This window comes from Helicoverpa armigera, chromosome 17 (assembly GCF_030705265.1).
Source record: "Helicoverpa armigera isolate CAAS_96S chromosome 17, ASM3070526v1, whole genome shotgun sequence".
Lineage (NCBI taxonomy): Eukaryota > Metazoa > Arthropoda > Insecta > Lepidoptera > Noctuidae > Helicoverpa > Helicoverpa armigera.
In genome coordinates, this window is record NC_087136.1 from 6,033,320 (window position 1) to 6,057,032 (window position 23,713).

Here is a 23,713-nt window from a genome sequence, read left to right on the forward strand (position 1 = left end):
GCCTGGAAAGTCACATGCCCGAATACCGATCTACCCGCCAACCCATCCTCCCAGAGACAGTGGGATGAGCCGCTCTGCAGAGTAATACGGAAAAATCTCATTGATACGTCAATTACTTCTGCGGAGCGAGCACGCCTACTGGCTGTGGGTGAATGGGAGTCAGGTCTTTGGCTTCACGCACTTCCGTCGGCAAACATAGGCACCATGTTTGACGACACCACTTTCAGACTCGCTGTCTGCCTGCGTCTGGGTGCTTCGTGCTGCACTCCTCACCGCTGCCACTGCGGGGAAGCTGTCAACAGCCTCGGTCACCACGGCCTGTCGTGCAGTCGGAGTGCGGGCCGCATACCACGACATGCGAATATCAACGACGTGATCCGTCGGGCTCTTGTTGCCGTCGGCGTGCCAGCCGTACTTGAACCAAATGGTTTGGCACGCGACGATGGCAAGAGACCAGACGGCATGTCGCTATTTCCGTGGAAGATGGGTAGGACTTTAGTGTGGGACGCGACCTGCGTCGACACTATTGCGCCATCCCATCTTCCTAGAACTGCGTGTTGTGTCGGCTCCGCCGCTTCACAAGCAGAGGACCTCAAACGGCGCAAATATAGTAGCCTTATCGGGAATTACATGTTTGAGCCGTTTGGGGTTGAAACTCTCGGGCCGTGGGGTCCGAGTGCTCACGCGCTTGCGAAGGAAATTTCTAAGCGCCTTGTTGACACTTCTCGTGACCCAAGGGCTGGCTTTTATTTCGCACAGAGGTTGAGCATTGCCATCCAACGTGGCAATGCTGCCAGCTTTCTGGGTACATTACCCGGTGACAGCGATGAGGAGCAATTTTTTGATGCTATGTATTAGTTTTAAGTTGTATATATAAGTTTATTTTTACTTTTTAAAATTAATGTAAATATTATGTAAATATTATTTCTTATTCTTATAATAAATAAAATATAATAATATCAAATACAAAACCAAAATATTACCTCATTCTATTTAATCAATGCAATAAAGATGACGATAACTTGTGTAGCATTATTAAGTTAACAAAATTAAACTTTTATAAAATAAAACAAAAGATTTGCTATTTCAGCGATAAGTTTGAACAGTTTCGATTGAGTGGCACAGTGGTAACAAAATATTGACCAGGAATATTGGCACGACCTTTAAAGCTTTCTAACTGGCTGCTTATTATATTCACCTTTCACAACATCAATTTGAAAACAAGCTAAATATGTAAATCCAATAATGAGGATCAAGCTACCAAAAACACATATCACAAAGCCAAAATAAGTATTTATTTTTACGACACATACCCAATAAGGTAATGCCAAATAATACTTGTACATAATAATGAGTGTTTGTGTGACAACAGAATAATTTTTTTTTATCAGTCTGAAGAAACATTTCAATCAGTAAATCGCCTATAATAATAATACTCATTTTTATACTTTATTTCATACTACCAAAGCTTTCTGTTAACATGCAGTACCCAGCCATCTATAAAATGTGGTTTATCAGAAACCAGAGCATGCTTTGGTACTTTACAATGTTGTTCAATCTTGGCGTACCTACCTATTGAACAAGAAAACAGTGCTTTTATTATTTTATTCACTTTTATTTTTTTCAATTTTCTACTTGGCGGCAAAAAGTAATAAACTTGAGCGAATTCGACTTGTGCTGTCGTTACATCGATTGAGATTACATTGTTCTTATGCATACTGAGACACAATAAATTGTAGGGCTGTGCACATTTATAGCTTATCAAATATAGCACATATTTTATTAGTTCATAAATATACATTGCATACATTCCCTCTGCATAAAATATCAATGTTAGTTTCACAACTGCCAAAAGGCTGTAGGCCTAATTTAATAAGGAATATATTATATAAATATTTGTAAATGAATTCAAAATTAAATATGTATAAAAATGCTAAGCTCTGCTGTTATATTCGAGAGTTTGAACTGATTACTGAGGTAATGGCGGAGGCTGGACGGCTGCGTAAGTAGGATAGTACGGAGCGAAGTTGGTCGGCCCTCTTATCATCATGTGGTTAGATTCACCCCGTTCTTGAATTGTGCGCGCAGTGTATGGAGATTCTTTGTAAACTGGGTTGGCTGGAAAACAAAAAGGACACTGTTAAGCACTCTAAAAGTACGGTAAATAAAATGACAAATCACAAAAGGAACAGCTAATCACTCTTAATACATATTAAAGAGATGTTTGTAATTCAGTTCGCCTAATAGTTTTGGCAACACTTAGTGTGCATAATTACGTTAACATCAGTATAATTATACCAAAACATGAAATAACCAAAACGATTATAGAGTAAAAAATCAAGCTTAAATGGTTAAGAATTATCATCATATAAAACTGTTACTTTCATTACATAACAGAATGTCATAGCCGTGATCAATGATATCATCTCTCATTGCACTTGGCTGTACTATCAAGTCATTAATTATTAGTGCTTTGGCTTCCATACAACTAGAATGTACTTAAACGTCTAGCAGAGGTGATCAACCGCTAGATTGCGGCTATTGGTCCGTTGAATTGTGGTAAAGACGCTTAATTTTTGCCTAATTTGCTAGTAAAGAAATTCTGCAAAGGCAGGTAAGTACCATCTCACGTCAAATTACTTGCCTCACTGACTTCAGCAATTTTAGTTTTAGTTATTGTTAGCCAACTTTGGAGGGACCAAGTTCTTATAATATATAGCCGGGCATCCTGTGCTTCATCGCAGAAGGTGCACTAAGGCTAAATTTCACCGACAACATACATTTTCTTACAACAACTGTTTACTGTGAATTTTAAATACTTGTAAATATTTGTTTAAAAAAAACTGAGATTTATGTTGTCAGTGAACATAGGCCTAAAGATCAGATCTACTGGCATTAATTACTCACATAAAGTCGGGTACAAGGACTGGTATGGCGGCTGTTCCGGCGGGGCGCCGGGTACGACCCACCCGCCCGGCGCGCCCGCCTCGCCGCCTGGAGCGCCCGGGGCTGAAGGTGCCTGGAAATGAGAACATGATTTATTGAGCTATCAGTAATTTTAATTACATATTTTAGTAAAAGTCCTAAGGTGCATAATGGTGTAATCATCCCTATAATTCTGCACGGTTGTATCGATCACTGACCACTTGACCAGAAACCGGACTACTTTGTGTAAGTTTCTTTAACCCATAAAACGATTTGGCCCGACCCGAGTATCGAACCCACGACCTCGAGAAGCTACCTATGCTTGCTGTCGCGGTATGCGACTAATACCAACGGGGCAATGTTTACATTGTGTCAATAAAGGTGCAACAGCCAAAAAGTTTTAAATCATCACATTTTAAGTCAACATCCAATTTATCTACTTACGTAAGGCTGTCCGGGACTGACAGGCAGCACAGCTGGCTGGCTCGGCGAATAAGGTCCCGAGTCTCCGTTCGCCACGGCATCAGTCACCGGGGCGGTTGGCACCGCTTGTCCCACCATGCCGACTAGAGGCACCGTACCGATGGCAATGTACTTCTTGCCGCTCATGTTCAAATGCATGCCTGATACTACACATTCCACCTGTAGAGAGGTTGTTTAGAATAAAATAAATGTAAAAAAAAGGAAATTAATTTTCGCAGTTGGGTTGATAGCGCCATAAGCAGAAGTTTCATAGAACAGTCCCCCGCCCTAGCAATTGTTCAACTTGTTTCTGTCTTTTCAATCGAGATTTTTCGTGCCTGCATGATGATATGAGGGTTCTTTATTTTTTAAAGACTCAATATTTTAGTAACAAGATTGCTGCGTCTCCAGTGGGTAGGTACGTATACCACTGATAAAAATGACTGAAGTACTAAAAAGCGCGTCTCGCTAGCAATTTAGGTAAATAGAATTTTAAAAAAATTTGACCAGTATTACTGTGATTACAACAAAATCCTACTCTATAGGTGAGTTTGTAAAAAATCCTAGGTTACCCTCTAATGTTGATCTAAGAATAAACCAAGTCATCTAATTCAGATCAAAGATCTTGATAAGAAAGTGAGCAAGACACTAAAACGTGTTTATAGAATTAATTAAAAACTTAAGATCATTTCCGTTTAAAAATTCATCATCACCAAATCTAATTTCATTCACATGCCAAATGAATTTATGTTTGGGCTCAAGTATGACATCATCGTGACATCATTCACAAAAAAGTGGCGCGAGATAAGCCGATCTATTACATAGCAAAGTTACCTTGGCACTTCCTCACAAATTGAGTACATTCAAATAAACCATTATGATACACTTCTCTGCGTTAATTCTGAAGCGAATTATAGCCTACAAATATTTATACTCAGATTTGACTGATAACCAACTTTAGATATTTCTAGAATTATCACGTTCGGTGCATGGTTTCAAAACCTCCTTTACATTATGCACACGTATGAGAGGTATTTACTTTCCATTGCAGCTAAAATATTGTTTTGATACTGTTGCCATTGTAAGATCAACCTTATATCAATAGTGATAAAGTTCACATTTCAGTACAACGCACTTCTATTTACATATATGTACCGCTAACTACTTTCGCCGCAAAACAATCGCACCACATGCATAGATATGAAATTTCGACATCCTATTCTGATTTCGCGCAGTTTCGACAAATGAGGAAGCCGTTATTTTTTACATGGTATGCGTGTGGTTTTGTCGACCCTGAAAACAATGCTTAATTGCGCAAAGCAGACATTATTATAGTAATTCGATATGTCAGACCTTGGTATGACGGTTCTTACCTTGAAGTCGTAATCCAAATCGATAATGTTACAGTTGACAAGATCGGAAGGCGGAATGGGGGGCACTTCCATAACCAAATCCCAGCTCTTTGTTGTGCCAGCTGGGGCGGGCCCTTCTTGTATTGTTAGAACTATATCTTTGATTTTCTTCGTTTGGTTCGTAGGTGATGTAGCCCTGTATGTCACCACCTAAAATAATTATGATAAAATATGATAATGAGCATAAATTAAGTCGAAGAATTTGGTTTAGAAACATGTTAAACAAATTATTTATTTATAAAACTGTTATAAGTACTTAAATCTTGATATAACAACGCTAATTTACCGAAAAGGTCCGTAAATGAAGGACTAATAAAAAAAAAACAAGTTTCATTGCCACAGTGGTTTGGGGCATGAGAACTCAATTAACTCAAGTAAACTATTGTTTTCAATTGGCATTTACCTACATTATGCTTGTATTTTATGCTGCAATTACAGAATTACATTATAACTATTAGTTTTTTATGTGTCTGACACTACGCTAATAAACTTTTTAAGATTATCTACGACCTATTTCCTGGTGTTCCACCTGCATTCTTCTTTGAGAAACAAAATAAAAAAAAATTGCCATAAGCTTTTTGAAGAAATAATTTTTAAATTGGATTTATAGCTTTAGCCTTTTGAACGCCAATGTCGGCTATAGCCGACATGAGCAAGCGTGCCCTGTGCGCCAACGACGGCTATACTCGACAAAAAACAGGTCGCAGAAAAATACAAAATAAACCTATTAAATCATTACTTTTATGTATTTTTTAGTAGATATTTAATTAAGATTTTCGGGCTTGGCGTACAGGGCATAGGAATACCGATATGGCGTGGCGGTGAAAAGGTTAAATAATTATGTTTGAGTTTGTGCAAGTATTAAGTAAATGTTAAAATGAAATCTCACCTTTCTCAAGAACATCTTAACAAGATGCAGCTGCACATTGCTCTTGTTTTCAATCTCTACTCTGATGGGTATCTTCTGACCGGGAACATAGCCGGACACCGGTGCTCGCACGTCTACCGACAGCGGCGGAGACGCACAACAGAAGCAGCAGAATGTCTTCTCCAGTTGAATGTGGATTGGTTCCTGCGTAAAGGTGATTATTGGTTAAATGTACTTGCAAAATATGAACTTAATTATCAATGTGACTCTGTACTGGACATAAATAACTGTCTAGCCTTTCCCAACTATGTTGGGGTCGGATTTTAGTCTAATCGGATGTATCATAGTACCAGTGTTTTAGTGATTCTATACTAGTATGACCTAATATTTCAAATAGTCATGTGAATTAAAAGAGTAAAAAGACCACCCAGGATCAATGAAATGTTTTCAAAGATTTTACTCATGTGAATTACAATATTGACATGTTCTAAGCTAACAATTGTGTGGGAAGTAGGTTGTATGTAATCACAAATCCAAGGTCAATTTAAGCTGAAAGAAAAGTAAAAGGTATCTATCCTTTCTTACCTTATAAGACGGGTTGAGATTCAAATCAAATGCATTAAGCACAGTGAAAGCCATCTTTGTCTCTTGGTCAAACTTCCAAGGCCTATCCAGGGTGACCTTGACTGTATACCGGATGTAGCCATATTGACCTTCGAATGACGAAGGCAGCACGGGAGGCAGGGTACAAGTAAAGTTGTACACTTGTTTACCAGCAGGAATTTCTATTTCATTGCCTGGGGAATTAATATTTTACTTAGTATTTTGTTGTGAAAATAAGTTGGCAATAGATTCCTCCCTTTTATCAGGTAGGCTGTAGTTCTTAAGCTTAATAAGCCTTAGGGTAATGTGCTTGACAAACTGACATGAAATTGTGACAACTACTGCTAGGATTAGGATTAATGCTTAATCCTTCTCCGTGTGAGAGGAGGCCTGTGCCCAGCAGTGGGACAGTAAAAAGGCTTTATCATTAATGATGATTATGGCTTAACTTGTAATAGGACTTAAAAGATTAAAAGTACACAGTTGTTATGTAACAGTTATAAATAAATGTACGATACTAATTGACTAGTACAGTAATAAAGAAGTCAAGTGATAAAGTGGGCAATTATTGAGTTTATCACTTTAAGATGGATCTTCTAGTTAATAAATCATCCGGTTCCAAGGTCTAGCTAGAAGTTATAAAGTAAAATATCTCTATTGAGTTAAGGTGCATGACAGTTACCACTGAAGTGCAGTCTACTGTACCTACCTACATGGTAGATAGCTCATACAGTCACATTTTATTCTTAAAATTTCTATGTTTGTTTTGAATAGGTGCATAATGCATTATTCATACTGATGATTAAGTAATGTCTACCGAGAATTGTAGGAAAATATCAATAAAATATACCTGTGTAAAATGACCTTCATTTATCCAATTATGTAATTAAAATAAGTTTATAACACATTGTTTGTTTTGATGAATGTGCTGCTTATAGACTTATCTGTCTAATAAAATTATAAACATACTGTTTGCCTTTACGTTTGATGCAGCAGTTATATAAAAAGTATGAGTCATTTTCAGAAAACTTAGAAAAACTTTGTTTTCATTTCTCAGAAGAATTTTAGGAAAAATGCCTTCAGGTTTTTAGATTAATATTTTATATCTGAATACAGGATTCCATTACGAGTGTTCTGATTCATTATTAGTGTATAAAGCTAATAATGCATCCCAAAAATCTATACTAATTATAAAGCTGAAGAGTTTGTTTGAATGCGCTAACCTCAAAAAATACTGGTCTGATTAGAAAAATTCTTTTAGTGTTAGAAAGTCCATTTATCGAGGAAGGCTATAGTAAGGGTTCATGCACAGGTTCCCACAGGATGCAGGTGAAACTGCTGGCAGAAGCTAGTTTTTAATAAGCCTGCCAACCTCAATGTTGATGTCTTAGTAATATTAATGTAGTATTAATAATATATTTATTAATAGGCCATTATCCCTTGAATGTATCATAGTGTATTCTTAAATTTAGATTCATATTTACCTGAATTGCTGCCCAGCAAATAGTATGAGACCTGGAAGTACTCCTCATGACCTGTGTGCATGGTATCAGTAGATTCTGTCTTCCCTTCGGAATTTTCTTCATTTCTACTCTCACGCCACTCAGTGTGCGCTTCTCCTTTAATCTTGACATGAATACCTGAGAAATGAAACTTTCTTAAGTCATACAAGAACAACATGTTTACCAATAACCAGACTATTTTATTTAAGTCTTTCTAGAAGTTTAATATTTCCGCCTTGCTGTGCTCTTATTGTGGATGAGTCAGAGACGACTTTAAAAACGAATTGTATCACTATTACATACCTCGAACTTTCTTAGGGCTATCAAACACATATTCTATTCTTCCATTAATAGTTTGCCCGGCGTAGTACGTGTTCCATTGGTTATCCAAATAAATATTCGCTTCTTTGATTCCCATTTTGAGATACTACTAAGAAATATTAAATAAAAAAACTCGAAGCCGTACCGTGCAGCACAGTAACAAACATGTCACTAAATAAATTTGCTGTCATTGTCATACAATGAAAGTAATCTGTGATTGTCAGTCACCTGCATAGATATAATATTACTAAACAAGATTGCGCATTCTCAAAATATACACATATTTACGAAAATGAACTCTATTCTAACGCAATAAGGTACTAAATTGGTTGCATAATACACAGAGGCAAATCCGAGCCGAGAGGGATAGTTCGAACGGAGGCTGTTTGTCTCTTTCTAACACCTTGCCAGCATAAAAACAACAAATTAATAACAATCGCAGCCGATTAATTTATTCGTATTTATTATTAAAACATAAACAACATAAATTTTTATTTTGCTTTTTTTATTTTCTAGCGGTAACCCTGAACATTCTTGGCGCGTAATCAGCATTTAAAATTTTGTTTATATTTTTTTGTATTAAATCAATTTAAACTATTAAAATGGTGAAAAGTGTTGCGTTTCTACTTGCAAAAGTGAATCCTATGGTGGTTGCAATATATCGTTCCACAGGTTAGCTAATAATAACATTTTCGTAAACCAAACAACTAGGGTGCCCATGAATTCTTGTAACGAGTCAAAATATGGGTGATGGATTTTAAAACTGTTGTACTATTGTTATAGCTTCCCAAAAAAAAGAAGAAAGGCGACATAAATGGCTCAGCAGTCTATATATGAAGTAGAAATACAAAAAAAACAGTCTTCACTTCGAATCTTCCTTCTTTTATACTGCTAATTTCCGCTAATTATTAAAAGCCTTTATTAGTATCTTAAGGTCACAAACTGCGTAAGTTAAAACTTCAATACTAATCTGTGTTTAATGATCTTAGCAAATTCGGATTTGTCTCACATAGCTTAATCTCATAGTCACCCTATTAGAAAGGGACAGACAGCCTCCGTACTAACTGTTTCACTCGGCTCGTTTTTTGGGTTTATATGCGCAGTCCTGTTTACTAATATTATGTCTATGGTCACCTGTTAGTTTGTTTTTTAAACGAGCCAAGGAAAGGTTGAAATAGTAAATGAAATGGAATACTTTTTCATGCAATGAAAACCCAGAATCGGCGGCAACTAAATATATTTCAATTGATTTAACATGATAAACCTTTGGCATTTGATTTCTTTGCCGTCTCATTAATGGAGATGTTGCTAGAGGGGTTAACGGCTTATGGCACTACGTGTTTGAACTTATTTTAAACGTACTAAAGGGAGCTTTGTGCCGTACATATAACCCTTGCGAGTGAGAATATAAACTTCACTATCCGATCATTCCCAAGTATTTGGTGAACTCGCGTTCTAGGTTAGTCTGTAATCATTTGTATGTATTCGAACGCACTTTATCAAACTTTTGACACCAGGATGCATGACAAATGTCAGCTCAAGTCAGCTGTTTTTAAGGTTATGTTATGTTAGATCTTCGAATAAAATCTAGAAACTTTGAATTATATTAATTAGTGAGTATTTATTAAAACAGTCTTATTTATTAGTTACTAACAGAAGTCTTCGTTAGGTGTGATACTTGAGAATTCATAGATACAAAACTTTTTTAAACAAATTTTAAACGAATCCTTTTCAACAACAAAAAAAAAAATATTTAGTTATAAGACAGATTTTTTGAATTATGCGACATTAATTTTTGTCCTTATTGTTTTAGTAATGATCTGATGACTAAGCTGCACCAAAACGACAAAATGAGCCTTATTAAATGCAGCCGTTTAGAATTAGGATTTGATAGCTTCAATGGACTCACAAATAGAATTTAATTTTGAAAATGGCTGATATTTCTGTAATTATACCTATTCATAATGGTGAGAAATGGATTGATAATTGCATGAAGTCAATAGCTAGCCAATCTGTTCTAAACACTACAAAAAGACTGGAAATTGCTGTATACAATGATGGCAGTACTGATAAAACTAAAGAACTGTTAGAGAAATGGCAAGATTACTTCACATCACGGGGTGTAGGCTTTATGATAGCAGGAGGCATAACATCAAAAGGAGTTGGAGCTGCAAAAAATTGTGCTGTTAAAATAAGTTCTGGTAAATTCCTATGCTTTCAAGATATTGATGATATTATGCATCCACACAGAATATATTTACAGTGGAAAGCTGCAAAATCTAATCAAAATGCACTTATTGGAAGCAAAATATCTAGATTACCTATAAATTCAACTCCTCGCTATTCTCATTGGGCTAATAGTCTTACTAAAACTCAGCTGAAGAAACAAATATATACTTCTAATGGGCCTACTCTCCTGATGCCAACTTGGTTCTGCCATAGATCAGTTTATGATAAGGTTGGAGGTTTTGTTGAAACTGGGCGTGGAACACCCGAAGATCTGATATTTTTTTATGAACATTTAGATGCTGGTGGAGATTTACAAAAGGTGGATAAGGAACTTTTAGTGTATGTTTACCATGAAGGTGCAGCTACATTTTCTGTTAAAAGAGAACAGATCTGGAAAATACAACTTGACAGAATACAAAAGCATGTTTTACCATATTGGGATCATTTTACAGTATGGAATGCAGGAAAGGCTGGTAGAAGATTAGTTCGCTCATTGAGCCCTAATAACTTGAATAAAGTTGTTGCCTTCTGTGATGTAGACAAAAATAAAATAGGTCATTGTGTTGAGCTGTATTGTCCTATTGAAAGAAAAGTAATTATAAAACTACCTGTAATTCATTTTGCTGAGGCAAAACCGCCTTTATTAATATGTATTAAACTAGATCTAAGTAATGGGGAATTTGAAAAAAATCTCGAATCGTTGAATCTCGTTGAAGGAAATGATTATGTTTTATTCAGTTGATATTTTACAATGTTGATTTGACAATGTATTACATATAATATATTAAAACTGTATTACTGTTGAAAAAAGCATTTCATTATTTTGCGTCATAGAAGTACCTATTAAAACTACTTATAAAGACACACATTAATGTTATTTTCGTGCTGTTTGTTACAAGAGTAAATTTAATAAAATCACCACACATCAACACTGAATCAAATAATGTTTTGAAGTCATATTATGTCTCCAAATTAAAGATTTAGAATTTCAGATATTCAATGCTTTGAGCCTTTTGTTAAATTGTAAAGATCATCCTTTGGCCTAAGCCTTTTTCCTGGATTTTTGTGCATTGTATGCACCTCAATCATCACTCATTTTCTCCTTTACATTTTTCAATCTGTTACCATCATTTTACATGTCCAGCATATTGAGGTGCAGTTTTTATTTACAAATTTGGTCAAGATACTACTCTAAAACCTGTGCTATGCTGCCATTTAAGGCTCAGAATCAAGGTATTCATTCTGTAGTTCATCTATAAAAGCTTCATCATCAAAAGCGCTGTCCATAACATCAATTTCCTTATAGTCTTTTGGTGGTGGGATCTCTTTGAATAGAGGGGTAGGTTCTGTGCGACGACGCTTAAAAGTCAAGGCCCTAGGTTTATCTTCAATCATTTCCCTTCCCTCTTGAAACATGCTAATCCATTTGTATACCATAGTTTTGCCAGGACATTTATCACCATATACTGCTTTCATTTCATTTAAAATGACAGAAGGTCCTTTTCCTTGTTTTGTAAGGAATTTGATGACAGCACGAAATTCAATCTGCTGCATATCCAAAGTATTAGCTACTCGAGACATTTTTGCAGATCTTTGTTTGATACCAATTCCAATATGAACACTAAAAAGAAATGGAAGTATTATTTAGCTTTTTTTCTAATAAATGAGAGTTTTTATTATTTTTCTAGTTTATTATATGTTTTAATAACATAATTTGTTATCAAAAAAGATCTTATTAAATATAAACAAACTGTGGCAATAAAATTCTTATACTTATTGTTGGATAGACGTTAAAATTGGGAGTGTTATGGACATTTTATCCAAGCTAATCATTTAATTTTTATAAATATTTCGGCTTATTGCGCTCATTGAACATAATTGAATACGACAGCTGTAGATTGAGATGAATGTAGATTTTCAACCAAAGAAATAGATGACGGAACTAGTTTAATTAAATAGAATTGGAGGTTTAAATTATTAATGAAAATAATGAATTACAGATACTGAATACTATACTGTTAATAAATAAATATACCTTGTAACGCTTATTCCCAGTCAGTTTTAGCACTCCTGTAGCTGCTGTTATACAGCCCAGGTAATATAACTATGCCATGCCTCCGTTCCCTTTAAAATCTTCCAAAATTTAAATTAACACTACAAAATAAAATATAAATCGCTACAATAATTACAAATCCCCGAGTGAGTGAATGTTACGGAAGCGTGAATGAATGAAAAGGTTTGTTGAACTACAGAGAGGCGTGGACGTTTTTATGGTCCGTTTACATTATTCCACTCCAGTAATCTACTAGCACGGGAATTAATTCTATTAGAGTACTCGCAGACTGCAAACTTTTAGTTAAATAATGTCTGGACACATTTTCACACACGGTCGGTTAGCCCCATGGTAAGTTATTAATTAACTTGTGTTATGGGTGCTAACACAACTGATAAACTACATATAGCTACATATATACATATTGATAAATACATATTGTAACACCCAGACCACGGCCAACAAACATGCTCATCACACACATGTCGACTGAACCGGGAATCGAACCCGGGACCTCAGGTTCGGCAGTCCGGCATGGTGACCATTGCAGCGTCGGACTGGCCATACAGTCGAGGTGGCATTTGCCAGCCGGGCCCCAGCCTGCACGGGCCCCCCCACAGGCCTGGGTTGAGAGGCATGCGGCAACCTCAGCACAGGGGCGCAGCGTGCCCCTGTGCTACGGTTGCCCGCGTGCAGTAAACTATGCGTCTTACAAAAATTTGAAAGACAAAACAATTTGCTACAAATTATGACTTGACGAATTTTTTGTAAGATGCATAGTTTACGAGATATCGCGAAAAAAGAGTTTTCACCCCTTTTTTCAAGATGGCGCCCGGGGGACCTGGGTGGCGACCCCACAAACTTGAGAATAAGCTTCTATTGACCCCCCACACATGTCCCAAAAATAAAATTGCATCCTGTAATAAATGCAATACTCTGTCCTTAAATTGTAGGTAACATTTCAATGGGCTAAAATTGCCGGAAAATTATGAGAGTTTTATTTCGCTTTCTTTTATGTAAGTATTATACCTCTAGTCGTTGGTCTAGTGGTCGCAAGTGCGGCTGCTGAGCACGAGGTCTCGGGTTCGATTCCCGAGTCGGGCCGAAATCGCTTTGTGGGTTTTAGAGGACTTTCACAAAGCAGCCCGGAGCCTGGAAGCTGGTGATTGATTCACCCGTGCATCGGAGAGCACGTAAATGTCGGTCCTGCGCCTGATCTCTCTCCGGTCGTGTCGGATTACCGTCCCATCGGACTATGAGAGTTAAGGAATAGGGAGTGCACTTGTGTCTGCGCAAATGCTCGTGCACTATAATATGTCCTGCGTAGTTGGCTAATCTCCTTACATGAGAACAGCCGCCGTAGCCGATAATCGGCTAGGAGGACATCATCATCATTATTATTATCAATAATAATAGTGTTTATTTACGAAGACATTTAGATACTTTTGATGATGTTTTCAAAGCTGCAAGTTTATTTGCATCCGATGTTCAAGACTTGATGCACGTTGAAAACATTGATCTCGACGTACAAACCACGTTACCGTTACGAAGAATTTCTAAAAAACCGAAGAAACATGAGCAGTTATGTGAAGATGAAGTAGCATTATTGGCTACAGACCCAAAGAGATTTTATTCTATTTCTGTCTACAAAGTTATTATTAATACAGCTTTAGTTAAAATAAACGAAAAATTCATGTGCAACGAAGATTTAATGAAAGATGCCGCTTGTTTGGACCCGAAAAACTTCAATAAAATCAAAGAAAATGGAATTCCTAATGACGCGCTAAAGTCTATCGCATCAATTGCAAATGTCGATCGAGAGTTGCTGTCAAAAGAACTGGAATCTTTTGCAAATAAGTTTAGTGAACTGTCTAAAACTCTTTGGGATGAGCACGTTTCTCCTAGGCAGCATAAAAATGTATATTTGGCCCCATTCATGAAAAGTCCCCAGCCCAGTCTTAAAAAAGAATTAAAATTTCGCGCTCGCTTCGCTCGCGTATTCAGAAGCTATATTATGTTTGTATTTGTCAACAAACAAAAAGTTAGGTACGTTTGGGCTAAATTTTACGTAATATTTGGTTTAAGTCCGATAAAAATTTCGCGCTCGCTTCGCTCGCGTATTCAGAAACTATATGCCCTTATTTTTGCGTTTGTCAACAAACAAAAACTTAAGTACGTTTGGGCTAAATACGTTATATTTGCTTTAAGTCCGATAAAAATTTCGCGCTCGCTTCGCTCGCGTATTCAGAAACTATGTGCCCTTACTTTTGACTTTTGTCCTGTATGTGATTGTTTATTTTCTGTACCTGAAAATATAAACCTCTCAAATTAATAGATTAACAAGTTTGAGATTAACGGCTCAAGATACAAAAAATCCTAGGTATAGATAGGTTGGCTGCTGCCCCACCCTGAGCCCAAAGCTGGCTACGCCCATGCTAGCTTTATATAATTTGTTCTAAGTAAATACCTACTTACTATGGTATTGTATTTTAGTATAGTAATAAATTTTTTATAGTTTGTTTATCTCAATTTGTGTATCTCAGTATTTTTCGATAGTATCCCATCACCATGGTCTAGTCTCGGGCCCCGGGATTGTGATCAGCCACCCGGGCCCTTCCGGCCCAGTCCGACCCTGGACCATTGCGCCATCGAGGTCGCCATCGAGGAATAGAACTAGAATGGTAGCTTACATGCTGATGATAGAGCATGATTAAAAGTAGATCGCCAATTTAGTTTGTACACTGTATTGTTTATAGGGTCAAGTCTCATGCCAAAAATGTGGGTACACCATCACGTTGCTTGTATGCAACTCTTCCTTCTTATGTCGTTTGTCAGACTGTGCTGTTCAATGAGGATTGATTTGGTCTGACCAGTGGGTTCGGCTTCTACTTCTGGGTCTTTTCCATTCTTTTTAAACTCCATCTGGTCCTTAGAATAAAAACTGAAGACTTTGTCTCTGTCTTGGCATAAGTTTTCAAGCTCTGAAGACATTCGACGCTGATACAAAATAGGAAAAACCGATGATTACCGGTGATACACTACCTTTTTTGTCTGTGTTCATTAATTTATTGTCATTTTTCGTCAGTCACGTTTTGTCACTGTCATTGAGATGTGATACGAGTTCTATTACGAGAAAATATTTATAAAAATAATATTTTTAAGTTAAATACTAAGATTGCGGTACAATAAACAAGTCATAATACAATTTCATTAATTGTCATTACAAATTAATTAACGCACACATCACCATGGAGGAAAATAAGAAAGGTACTCAGACAACAAGTGTGGAAGATCTTAAAATTAAGGGCAATGAATGTGTTAAAGAAGGAAAATATATTGAAGCTGTCCTACATTATACTCAAGCAATTAAGATGGACCCTAATAACTACCTCTTATACAGCAATAGATCGTTTGCATTTCTGAAGTTGGATCAGCATTACCTCTCACTGCAAGATGCAAATGAAACAGTTAGGTTGCAACCTCAGTGGGCTAAGGTAAGTTCAGGCATTCGGCGTTGTTAATCAAAATTTGTTGTGAAGAAATAATCAAACCAATTGAACTCTTTTTTTTTACTTAGGGATACTTTCGCCGCGCGGAGGTGGAAGCAGCTAGCGAACTTTTTGACGAAGCTATAATATCATACACAAGAGCATTGCAGTTAGACCCTCACAATGTGAAACTAATGGAATCTATCAAAAATATCACAGACATGCAGAAAAAGAAAATTAGAGGTAAGTTATGAGAACTTTTCAATTAAATAATGCTGTTTCTTTTAAGCATATTGTTCACCCAGCAGCTGAGAAATATCTAAATGTATTTTTACAGATAGCCAGAATATAATATGGATCTGTACTTGTGTGGGGCTTATCTTCGGAATAGGCATTGTGGTGTTGGATTATAGTTTAACTACCAATCCAACATTAGCAGTAAGTACAGTTTTAATAAAATACATAGCTGGCTCATTTGTTTTATAAAATTAATATTTTTTTTGTTACTTTTCAGCATCCATTTAGCATGTTAGCATTTTCCTTAGCTCTGGCAGGAATGGGCTGGGCAATAGGAAAGAGTGTTACTCTGATGAGTACATGGAGTGCTGGCAAATCTCTACAGCCTCCAGATGACTTAGGTAAGATTATTTTAAATTGTGAAATATGTATAATACACAGTAGTACTTATTCTGTGCAATCCTTTTCTGTAATGAATTATTTCTGAAATAAAATGACTAATTTAACTTATGTATGAAGACACTGTCCAACTACTCCCAGGCTTTTTTGTAAGAATAAGGTGATAGAAGTACTGAAACTTGCGGAAAGATCACAAAAATAATATGGCTATGTAGAATATTATTCTTTTTTAAAATATTTTAATAGATTTAACTCTAAAATCAACATTTACATTAAGATTGCTCATCATTGAATAAACTGATTTATCTTGAGTTATAAAATATCATCATTACACAGCACAAATGTATCATTCATACAAAATCTCAACAGATAACTTTGACTTAAAAAGAATCCGGCCTGTTGGCTGATTACAGATGATAATAATTTTACATGATAATATTGTGAGAAATCAGTGATAGTGCCCTTCTATCTTGTTCTTCTCACGCTCAGCTCAGGTGGCACATAGAAGTTGTTCTTTATTTTTAAGACATTATCTGTGCAATTATTTTTAATGCACTCTCTTATAAATGTGTTTGCATTTTTCAGGTGTAAATGACAATTCAAATGAAAAAGATACAACAGTACCTGAGAAGAAAACGAAGTACAGTAAGGCCCAAGCTAGACAAAGATATAAGCAAGGAAAACTTTAGTTTTAAGAATGTTCTTTATATTTGAGGATACAATTTTTATAAGATTTATTAGGTTGTAAGCATGTATCAGTGGCTTGGTGAGGGTGTTAGGGTGTTGTGTTGTTAAAGGTTCTGCTAGTCCAATGAAATAATGATAGAAATCCTTTTTTCAAAGACTTAACAAAAAGACATTTTTTAAACTACAATTATTCATCAATTATTGTTGGAATAACAATTAAGGTTTATAATAAAATATTTACCATTTCCTAAAAATTTAATCCATGTTTAGTATTTTTATATAGTTATGTTAGTTTTGTACTTAGAACATATTTGAATTTATGTTAAATACTGAAATATTTAAACAATCTGTTCACAATCAGTATCCCTATATTCTGGATGTTTTAAAAGAAAAATATAAGACGAAAATACAAGATTTTGTTTTAATCAAACATACAATTAGGTCAATTAAAACATAAAATAAAGGGGAAATACTTTATTGATCCTAGTGTAAAATGTATTTCGAAAATTCCAGAATACAATATATCCTTTGAATAAAATTCTTGGTCTCATACCTTATACTTAAAATAAGTTCAACATGTACGGGGAATAAAAAAATCTGTACAACAATAGGGTACCTACATTTACAATAAATGACTACTGTGGCAAAATTTACAGTGCATGTTTGACCTAGATACTTCCTAAGTTTGCTCTGAAGTATGTGGCTATTGGAAGAATCTGTCCATGGTGGTTTGATCAGTTACAATATTGTAAATGAGCTTGTTCTGTTGAGTCACAACATGCTACTACCATAGCCGTTGGGAATAAAAAAATCAGAATTCAAAATAAAAAAAACAATTTCACCAAAAAATATCTGATAAACCATGAATTTAACTCACGATAAATTACTTTTACACAGTACCAAGGCAAAATTATGCGACAGTGAACTAGGTACCATTCTTGGAATTGCACCTGTGTAATAACATAAGGTAACAAACAATGTATTACACATACTACTAATATTTATTGTATTGTAGAGTTGCACTTTGGTGTTTAAAATTACCGTTCTTTCTACAAAAGATATGTCAATCACTATCCGAGATTGCCTTCTTTCTTCGCTTAGCCTGCTTCGGTTTTACTATCTCTTCCTCCTAGAAAACAAAACCAGGTAAATTAACATTTTATTATTCAGTTGCATGTACACGGGTTCCACACATATTCGTAATGTACAAATCCCGAAACAATAGACAGGAAAGCCAGTATTCAAAAGTTTACGTTAGTTACTAACTAATACTTAATTTGAATAGTAATTTCGGCAGAAAAAGCCTAAAATGTGTACTGACACGAGGGCGATGTTTTTATTCAGGTTCCTATGAAGTATCTGAATGAAAAACATTTGAGTGTAACATAAAATTATTACATGATTCATGTATTTACCTCACTATCTTCATTAGATGAATGCAGATTCTGGTTTAATGGTAATGAATTTGAAACTAATTTTCGGGCTCGTCTTGATATAGGCAACTCGTCCTCCCACGCCAAAGCAAGTAAATCACTATATTGTCTCTGTAATGATTAAAAAAAACATATTTAAAGACACATCATAACAAATGAACAGAAATCGGATGAGGGAAATAACTAAGAGCAGACAGATCCGTGACTGTCGTCACAATACCAGTTCCAGCAGTGAGGCAGTTTTCAGGCAGATCTGACCGACTAATAGTTCGATACTGAATGTTCTGTTCAAGGTAAGAGTTGAATGAGCGGTCTTTCTTTATGAAAGTAGTTTTATTTTATTTATCCTACATCCTTTTATCCCCAACATTTAGGTAATAACGCTGGACATTAAATGCACAAAATATAACAATCTGATATCTTGACATAGGCACTACTAATGAGATAACCCAGATGTTAAAACGAGTTTATCAAAATTAATAGTGTTATGCAAATAAGTATTTAGTTATCCTACGTGTCGATTTGTCCTGTTCTAATAATAATATGAAATCGATTTTCCTCAACTAAATGTTTATTCGTATGTTATCCAGTAAATAAGTCTTCATTTGCAATTGCAAGTCGTTATGATAAAGTCCTAACGGTAACGACCTTTACTGAATTAAGTCAGAGAAAACATGTAGGTAGGTATGTCTGTTACTATATCGATCGCTAGCTAGCCGAAGGATCGGTAGAGGTGTAAGTCTGTATACAGGAATGGTGGTAGCCACTGTAGCCAGCGCCGATTTACCAGCACTTATAGGTGGTCCATTCTGGTCACAGTTAAGTAAGCAGATTGAAGCAATTACATACCAGAATGGACCAGGGTGCGCCGATAAGCGATGTTAGAGCGGTGCCGGCTACTAGCTTTCTCTCTGAATACAACCTAAAGCTTAGGGCAGCAGTAGACTCGAACAATACATATACGCGACGATTTGTTTCGACGTAACGATACTATGCTTACGACCTCTGTGCGAAGAGGATTACTCTCTTTTGCTACAATGTCTATGCATAGAAACAACTTTTTGGAAGAGACAAAGCAGAAAATAAAAGTGGATAGAACTTACCCTTAAACTATCACTACTATTCGACTGCGCTTGTTGAAGTGCTTTCTGCATACACTCCATATTAAAAATTGACATGTCGTTTTGTTCCACACAGCACACTCTCATTTGCTCCAAGTGGCCAAGCACCTATAAAACATTGAACACAAATTAGCTATTAAATTGGTACAAGAAAAAAATACATTTCGTTCCCTATGTAGTTGTACCTATATTGCACCAGATGTAAGGATCATGTGGTCACCATATTTTATTATGCATACATATAGGTTGCAGTTTCTCATACAATTATATTAGCATAGCCACCAGTCTGAGACATTTGGTCCTTATTTTGGAGTTCGCAAAAGTAAACAGACAGTTTCATATTTTTTTGCAGTAATTAGTGATGAGGCAAAAGGCAAAGGTATACTTAGTTAGGTTCACCTTAAACTATAATAAAAGCTGAGTGTTTTAGCTGCTCATCATCGCATGCTGCATCAAGTGTATATAGACCTGTAGCACACCTCCATCTTTAAAATATAACAGGGATTTTTTTTCGAATTCATCGAAGTCTCCGGTGCGTTAATTTTTTAGGGAGGAGTGCTACAAGTTTTGAAGTGAACTAAAGTGGGTCACATTGGTGGTCAAGAGGTTCTCAGCTTGCTCCTGTGCATGTTGATAAAGCAATCAAGGATGTTGGTTTCTATGGAGGCTCATAGGCTAATATTATCTTTGAAACTCCCACGAGCCTGCGACATGTGGTTTTCTGCTTTGCAGTTCTAGTCCCGTTAGTGAAGTAGAGTTAGCATAAATATGAATTATGACGAAACTTAGGACGATAACATAAAATATTTTTTTAAAGAAAATGTAAATTAATCATGAAGTGAAAATATTTACCAGTTCTGCAGAAGGCGGAGCGTTAGGCGGAATGCTATGTTTCCCAGGACGTTTTCTCTTGTTGGGACTGGTACCCGGATATCTTGTGCTTAAAAGAACTGAAAGTAAATCGCCGACTTTGTCCTCATAGTCTTGGCACCAATACATTAAAGTTGATACAACAAATGTGTCTTCGTCATCTACAGCTCGGCAGAATAACTGTCGCACTACATCGGCAGTGGGTTTCTCCTGTTTTAACATCAAAAGCACGGATGTGAGTGCTTCAGCATGTTCTTTATACTGTAATTTGGGTATGATCGGCAAAACGTCCTCAACAGATATATCATGCGCTGTTAAAAGTTGCCAAAGGCAATATTGCTCAAAGGTCTCCCACCCCAAGCTTGTCGACAGCATTAATGTTATGTCATCTGACTTGAACATCATCAGAGTGCCCTGGAGGGTCAAGCATACGAGCCGCTGTAGCTGACCCGCGTCCAATGTTGAAACAATAGAATGTAACAGTCGTATGTGGTTTTGAGCCTGATCTTTGAACTCTCTGTACACATCAGGGATCAACCACACCAAAACATTAGCATCACATTCCTGACACCTCTCGAAGTCATCAGCTAAACTTTCAGCCAGCTTTATCTCTAAATAGCTACAATACTCTTTATATACATCTGCTTTGAATTTAACGTTTCTCCTTTTGGCTGCGTCGCGTTCGCCGCGCCTATCCCGCTCATAACAAACTTTTAAATAAAACAACAAACAGAAACCAACAGTACGAAGGGTATTTTGAGCTTGGATTTCTTTAAATGTTTCTAATACAAGTTTACGCTTGGCTTCGTCACTGCTCGTTAGAAAAGTGAACATGGAAAAGATTGGTGAATTTAGAGCAACATCGATCTCTGCTTGAGTTGGAGTTCGGCTTATTTTTAAAGGCGGAACTTCTTGCACGGCAGCGGTAAATAGATCAGCCAGAGCAGTAGGAGTCGGCATCGGCGAGCTACACGCGTTAATCAGAGCAGTGGCTGCCGCGGAAGTGCGGTCATCTAATAATGTCTCTGCAAGAGGTCGCAACATGAGAGGCATAGCAGCTGCCAGTTCGGGTCGCTCTCTCGCACGGACCTCTGACAATGGCAAATCATCATCATCTGTGTCTTCAGCAATATTAGGAGTATTTTCCTCCTCATCATCAGAAAATGCAGGCTCATCAGGACCACCTCTTGGTAAGTCATCACTTCCTTCTTCACGAATTCCTGAAACACCTTCACCATTTCCATTGGTACAAAATTCTTTAAAAGTTTCCCTCACAGTTGTTCTAAGTTCTCGGTCCAACTTAGGAGAGTCAAAGAGGGGATGTAAATTTGGAAGGACTCTCTTCTCTATGATCTGTTGAAGTGAATTGAAAATGCCTTGCCTGACTTTATCCGCAAATGGTGGATAAAAGTTTGGAATGATTCGACATAGAAAATCAAGCAATGTTGCAGTAACAGCAGGATGTGATCTCATTGAGTGGTGCATGACAAGGATTGCTGGTTCAATATTCATTATGTTATCTTTTTCAGAGTCATAAAACAACCAGTCATAGAAGAGTGCTAGTTTTGCATTTGATGCAGCTACGTTGGAAGTACAAGTAGTAAGTAGCCATCCAATGACTGCCCACCGTGGAATGATATCAGAACAAAGGAGTTCATTGGTAGGGTGTATTACACCAACAATAAAGCGAATCATATCACTTCTAAGTGACTGAGACTCTGGAGTAGCCAGGTACTGTCTTTGAAACCATTCTTGATACTTCTTATGATGACCAAACCTAACTTGAGATGTCAGAAATACAAGTTTTCTTTCCATGTCAGGAGTAAGTCTTGACTGCAGATATCTGCGGGATGTCCTCGTTTGCAGTAATTGTGATACATTTGTAAAAGTAGGGCATAATGTCTTGGGATTTGACAAAATATCTTGCCACAGCTGGTTGAACTCAGGAATACGAGCAACATTCTGTAGTAATCGTACCAGATCTCTACCGAGGGTCAACACGTCTGAAAAGCGTTCTCTTATGAGAGTGATCACAAAATTGACTTCCTTCTGTCTCAAGCCCATCAGCTGTGGAATATTGTGATCTTCTATCAATCTCAAATACGTATACACCACCATACAAATAAGTACAGGAAACTTGTCTAACCATGCCCGATTTTCAATATAAATATCTAAAAGAGATTCTACCAGTATTATGTTTTTGGGAGTAATATCTCCTCCAGATGCATATCGCATTAAGTTCCAACAAACACTGTCCACACCGGTGACTGCATTTCTTATCATTTCCTTTATCAACCACAGTAGTTGGTTACGAGTAGTATCATGAAACTTCAAGTACCTCTCTAGGATCAGGGTGGATAGGTTATTGAGCACGCACGTCAGGCCGTCCCTCGTCACCAGAGTAAGATCCCTGTAGCACTTGGTTGCATTGTGAGGTTCTGTGAGGATGGACATGAGCATTCCCAAAGACACGTCTTCATGGTTCTTACACACGGCGTTGTTGAGTGCATCGTGAGCTTCTTTCTCGCTGCAGTCGGCCACAAGTGATTGGAAGTAGTTGTAAGCCCTCTCGTACCTCTGAAAACGATAAAATCTTATAAGATAACTGAAACCATTCACTAGAAATTGAATTTCGCGCCACGCACACTGCAGCGCCACCACTACTAGTGTTAGAAAATACGATTGTACATGGCCGACTATATAGATATTCTTTGTTGGGAAACTGCGAAATTTTACACAGTACCTCCTCAACTTCGTCCTTGTTTTCTATGGCGGTGCACACAAATAGTCTAGGTGAAATAGATTTGCTCTGCTCCATAATTTGGAGATTATTAAAACTACTTATTTTAATAAAAATTTAGCGCAGGTTGCCTCCTGCATGGCTATCGTAAGCGAAAAATATTTATGAAGCAATACAATCACAAACATGAATGTGTGCGTGTATATGTCACCGACCGTGAGGAACAAACAAAAGTTAGAAAACGCCGCCAGATAGCGCTTCTGTAGTTATTTGATGAGTCGACTAAAAAATTCAGAATCCTTCGGTACGAATGCCAAAAATGCAAAGTATTACTACCATGATACTGGTAACATTTAAAGAGAA

At 36.7% G+C, this 23,713-nt stretch overlaps 4 protein-coding genes and 1 long non-coding RNA gene across 5 annotated transcripts; 2 read left to right on the forward strand and 3 right to left on the reverse strand.

Moving 5' to 3' along the window:
* Positions 1–1,612: 1,612 nt before the first annotated feature.
* Positions 1,613–8,277, reverse strand: LOC110374362 (arrestin domain-containing protein 17). Its single transcript, XM_021332039.3, has 8 exons — positions 8,076–8,277; positions 7,755–7,910; positions 6,253–6,464; positions 5,689–5,871; positions 4,761–4,949; positions 3,370–3,567; positions 2,908–3,019; positions 1,613–2,118 (listed from the first exon to the last, which is right to left on the reverse strand). Exons 1-8 carry the CDS (start codon positions 8,188–8,190, stop codon positions 1,970–1,972), a joined length of 1,314 nt encoding a protein of 437 aa, XP_021187714.3. The 5' UTR covers positions 8,191–8,277; the 3' UTR covers positions 1,613–1,969.
* Positions 8,278–9,577: 1,300 nt separating this feature from the next.
* On the forward strand, positions 9,578–11,131 carry LOC110374380 (UDP-GlcNAc:betaGal beta-1,3-N-acetylglucosaminyltransferase-like protein 1). Its single transcript, XM_021332058.3, has 2 exons — positions 9,578–9,706; positions 9,907–11,131. Exon 2 carries the CDS (start codon positions 10,024–10,026, stop codon positions 11,062–11,064), a length of 1,041 nt encoding a protein of 346 aa, XP_021187733.3. The 5' UTR covers positions 9,578–9,706; positions 9,907–10,023; the 3' UTR covers positions 11,065–11,131.
* LOC110374382 (uncharacterized) lies at positions 11,020–12,917 on the reverse strand. Its single transcript, XR_002429427.3, has 2 exons — positions 12,358–12,917; positions 11,020–11,943 (listed from the first exon to the last, which is right to left on the reverse strand). It is a non-coding gene; the product is annotated as an uncharacterized LOC110374382 (long non-coding RNA).
* A 2,542-nt stretch (positions 12,918–15,459) lies between these two features.
* LOC110374381 (uncharacterized) lies at positions 15,460–17,598 on the forward strand. Its single transcript, XM_021332059.3, has 5 exons — positions 15,460–15,869; positions 15,953–16,106; positions 16,201–16,301; positions 16,378–16,501; positions 17,085–17,598. The coding sequence occupies exons 1-5, from the start codon at positions 15,624–15,626 to the stop codon at positions 17,186–17,188; spliced, it is 729 nt and encodes a 242-aa protein (XP_021187734.1). The 5' UTR covers positions 15,460–15,623; the 3' UTR covers positions 17,189–17,598.
* A 356-nt stretch (positions 17,599–17,954) lies between these two features.
* On the reverse strand, positions 17,955–23,569 carry LOC110374379 (integrator complex subunit 3 homolog). Its single transcript, XM_021332057.3, has 5 exons — positions 23,354–23,569; positions 20,593–23,187; positions 19,723–19,848; positions 18,602–18,730; positions 17,955–18,315 (listed from the first exon to the last, which is right to left on the reverse strand). The coding sequence occupies exons 1-5, from the start codon at positions 23,426–23,428 to the stop codon at positions 18,250–18,252; spliced, it is 2,991 nt and encodes a 996-aa protein (XP_021187732.3). The 5' UTR covers positions 23,429–23,569; the 3' UTR covers positions 17,955–18,249.
* Positions 23,570–23,713: the final 144 nt, after the last annotated feature.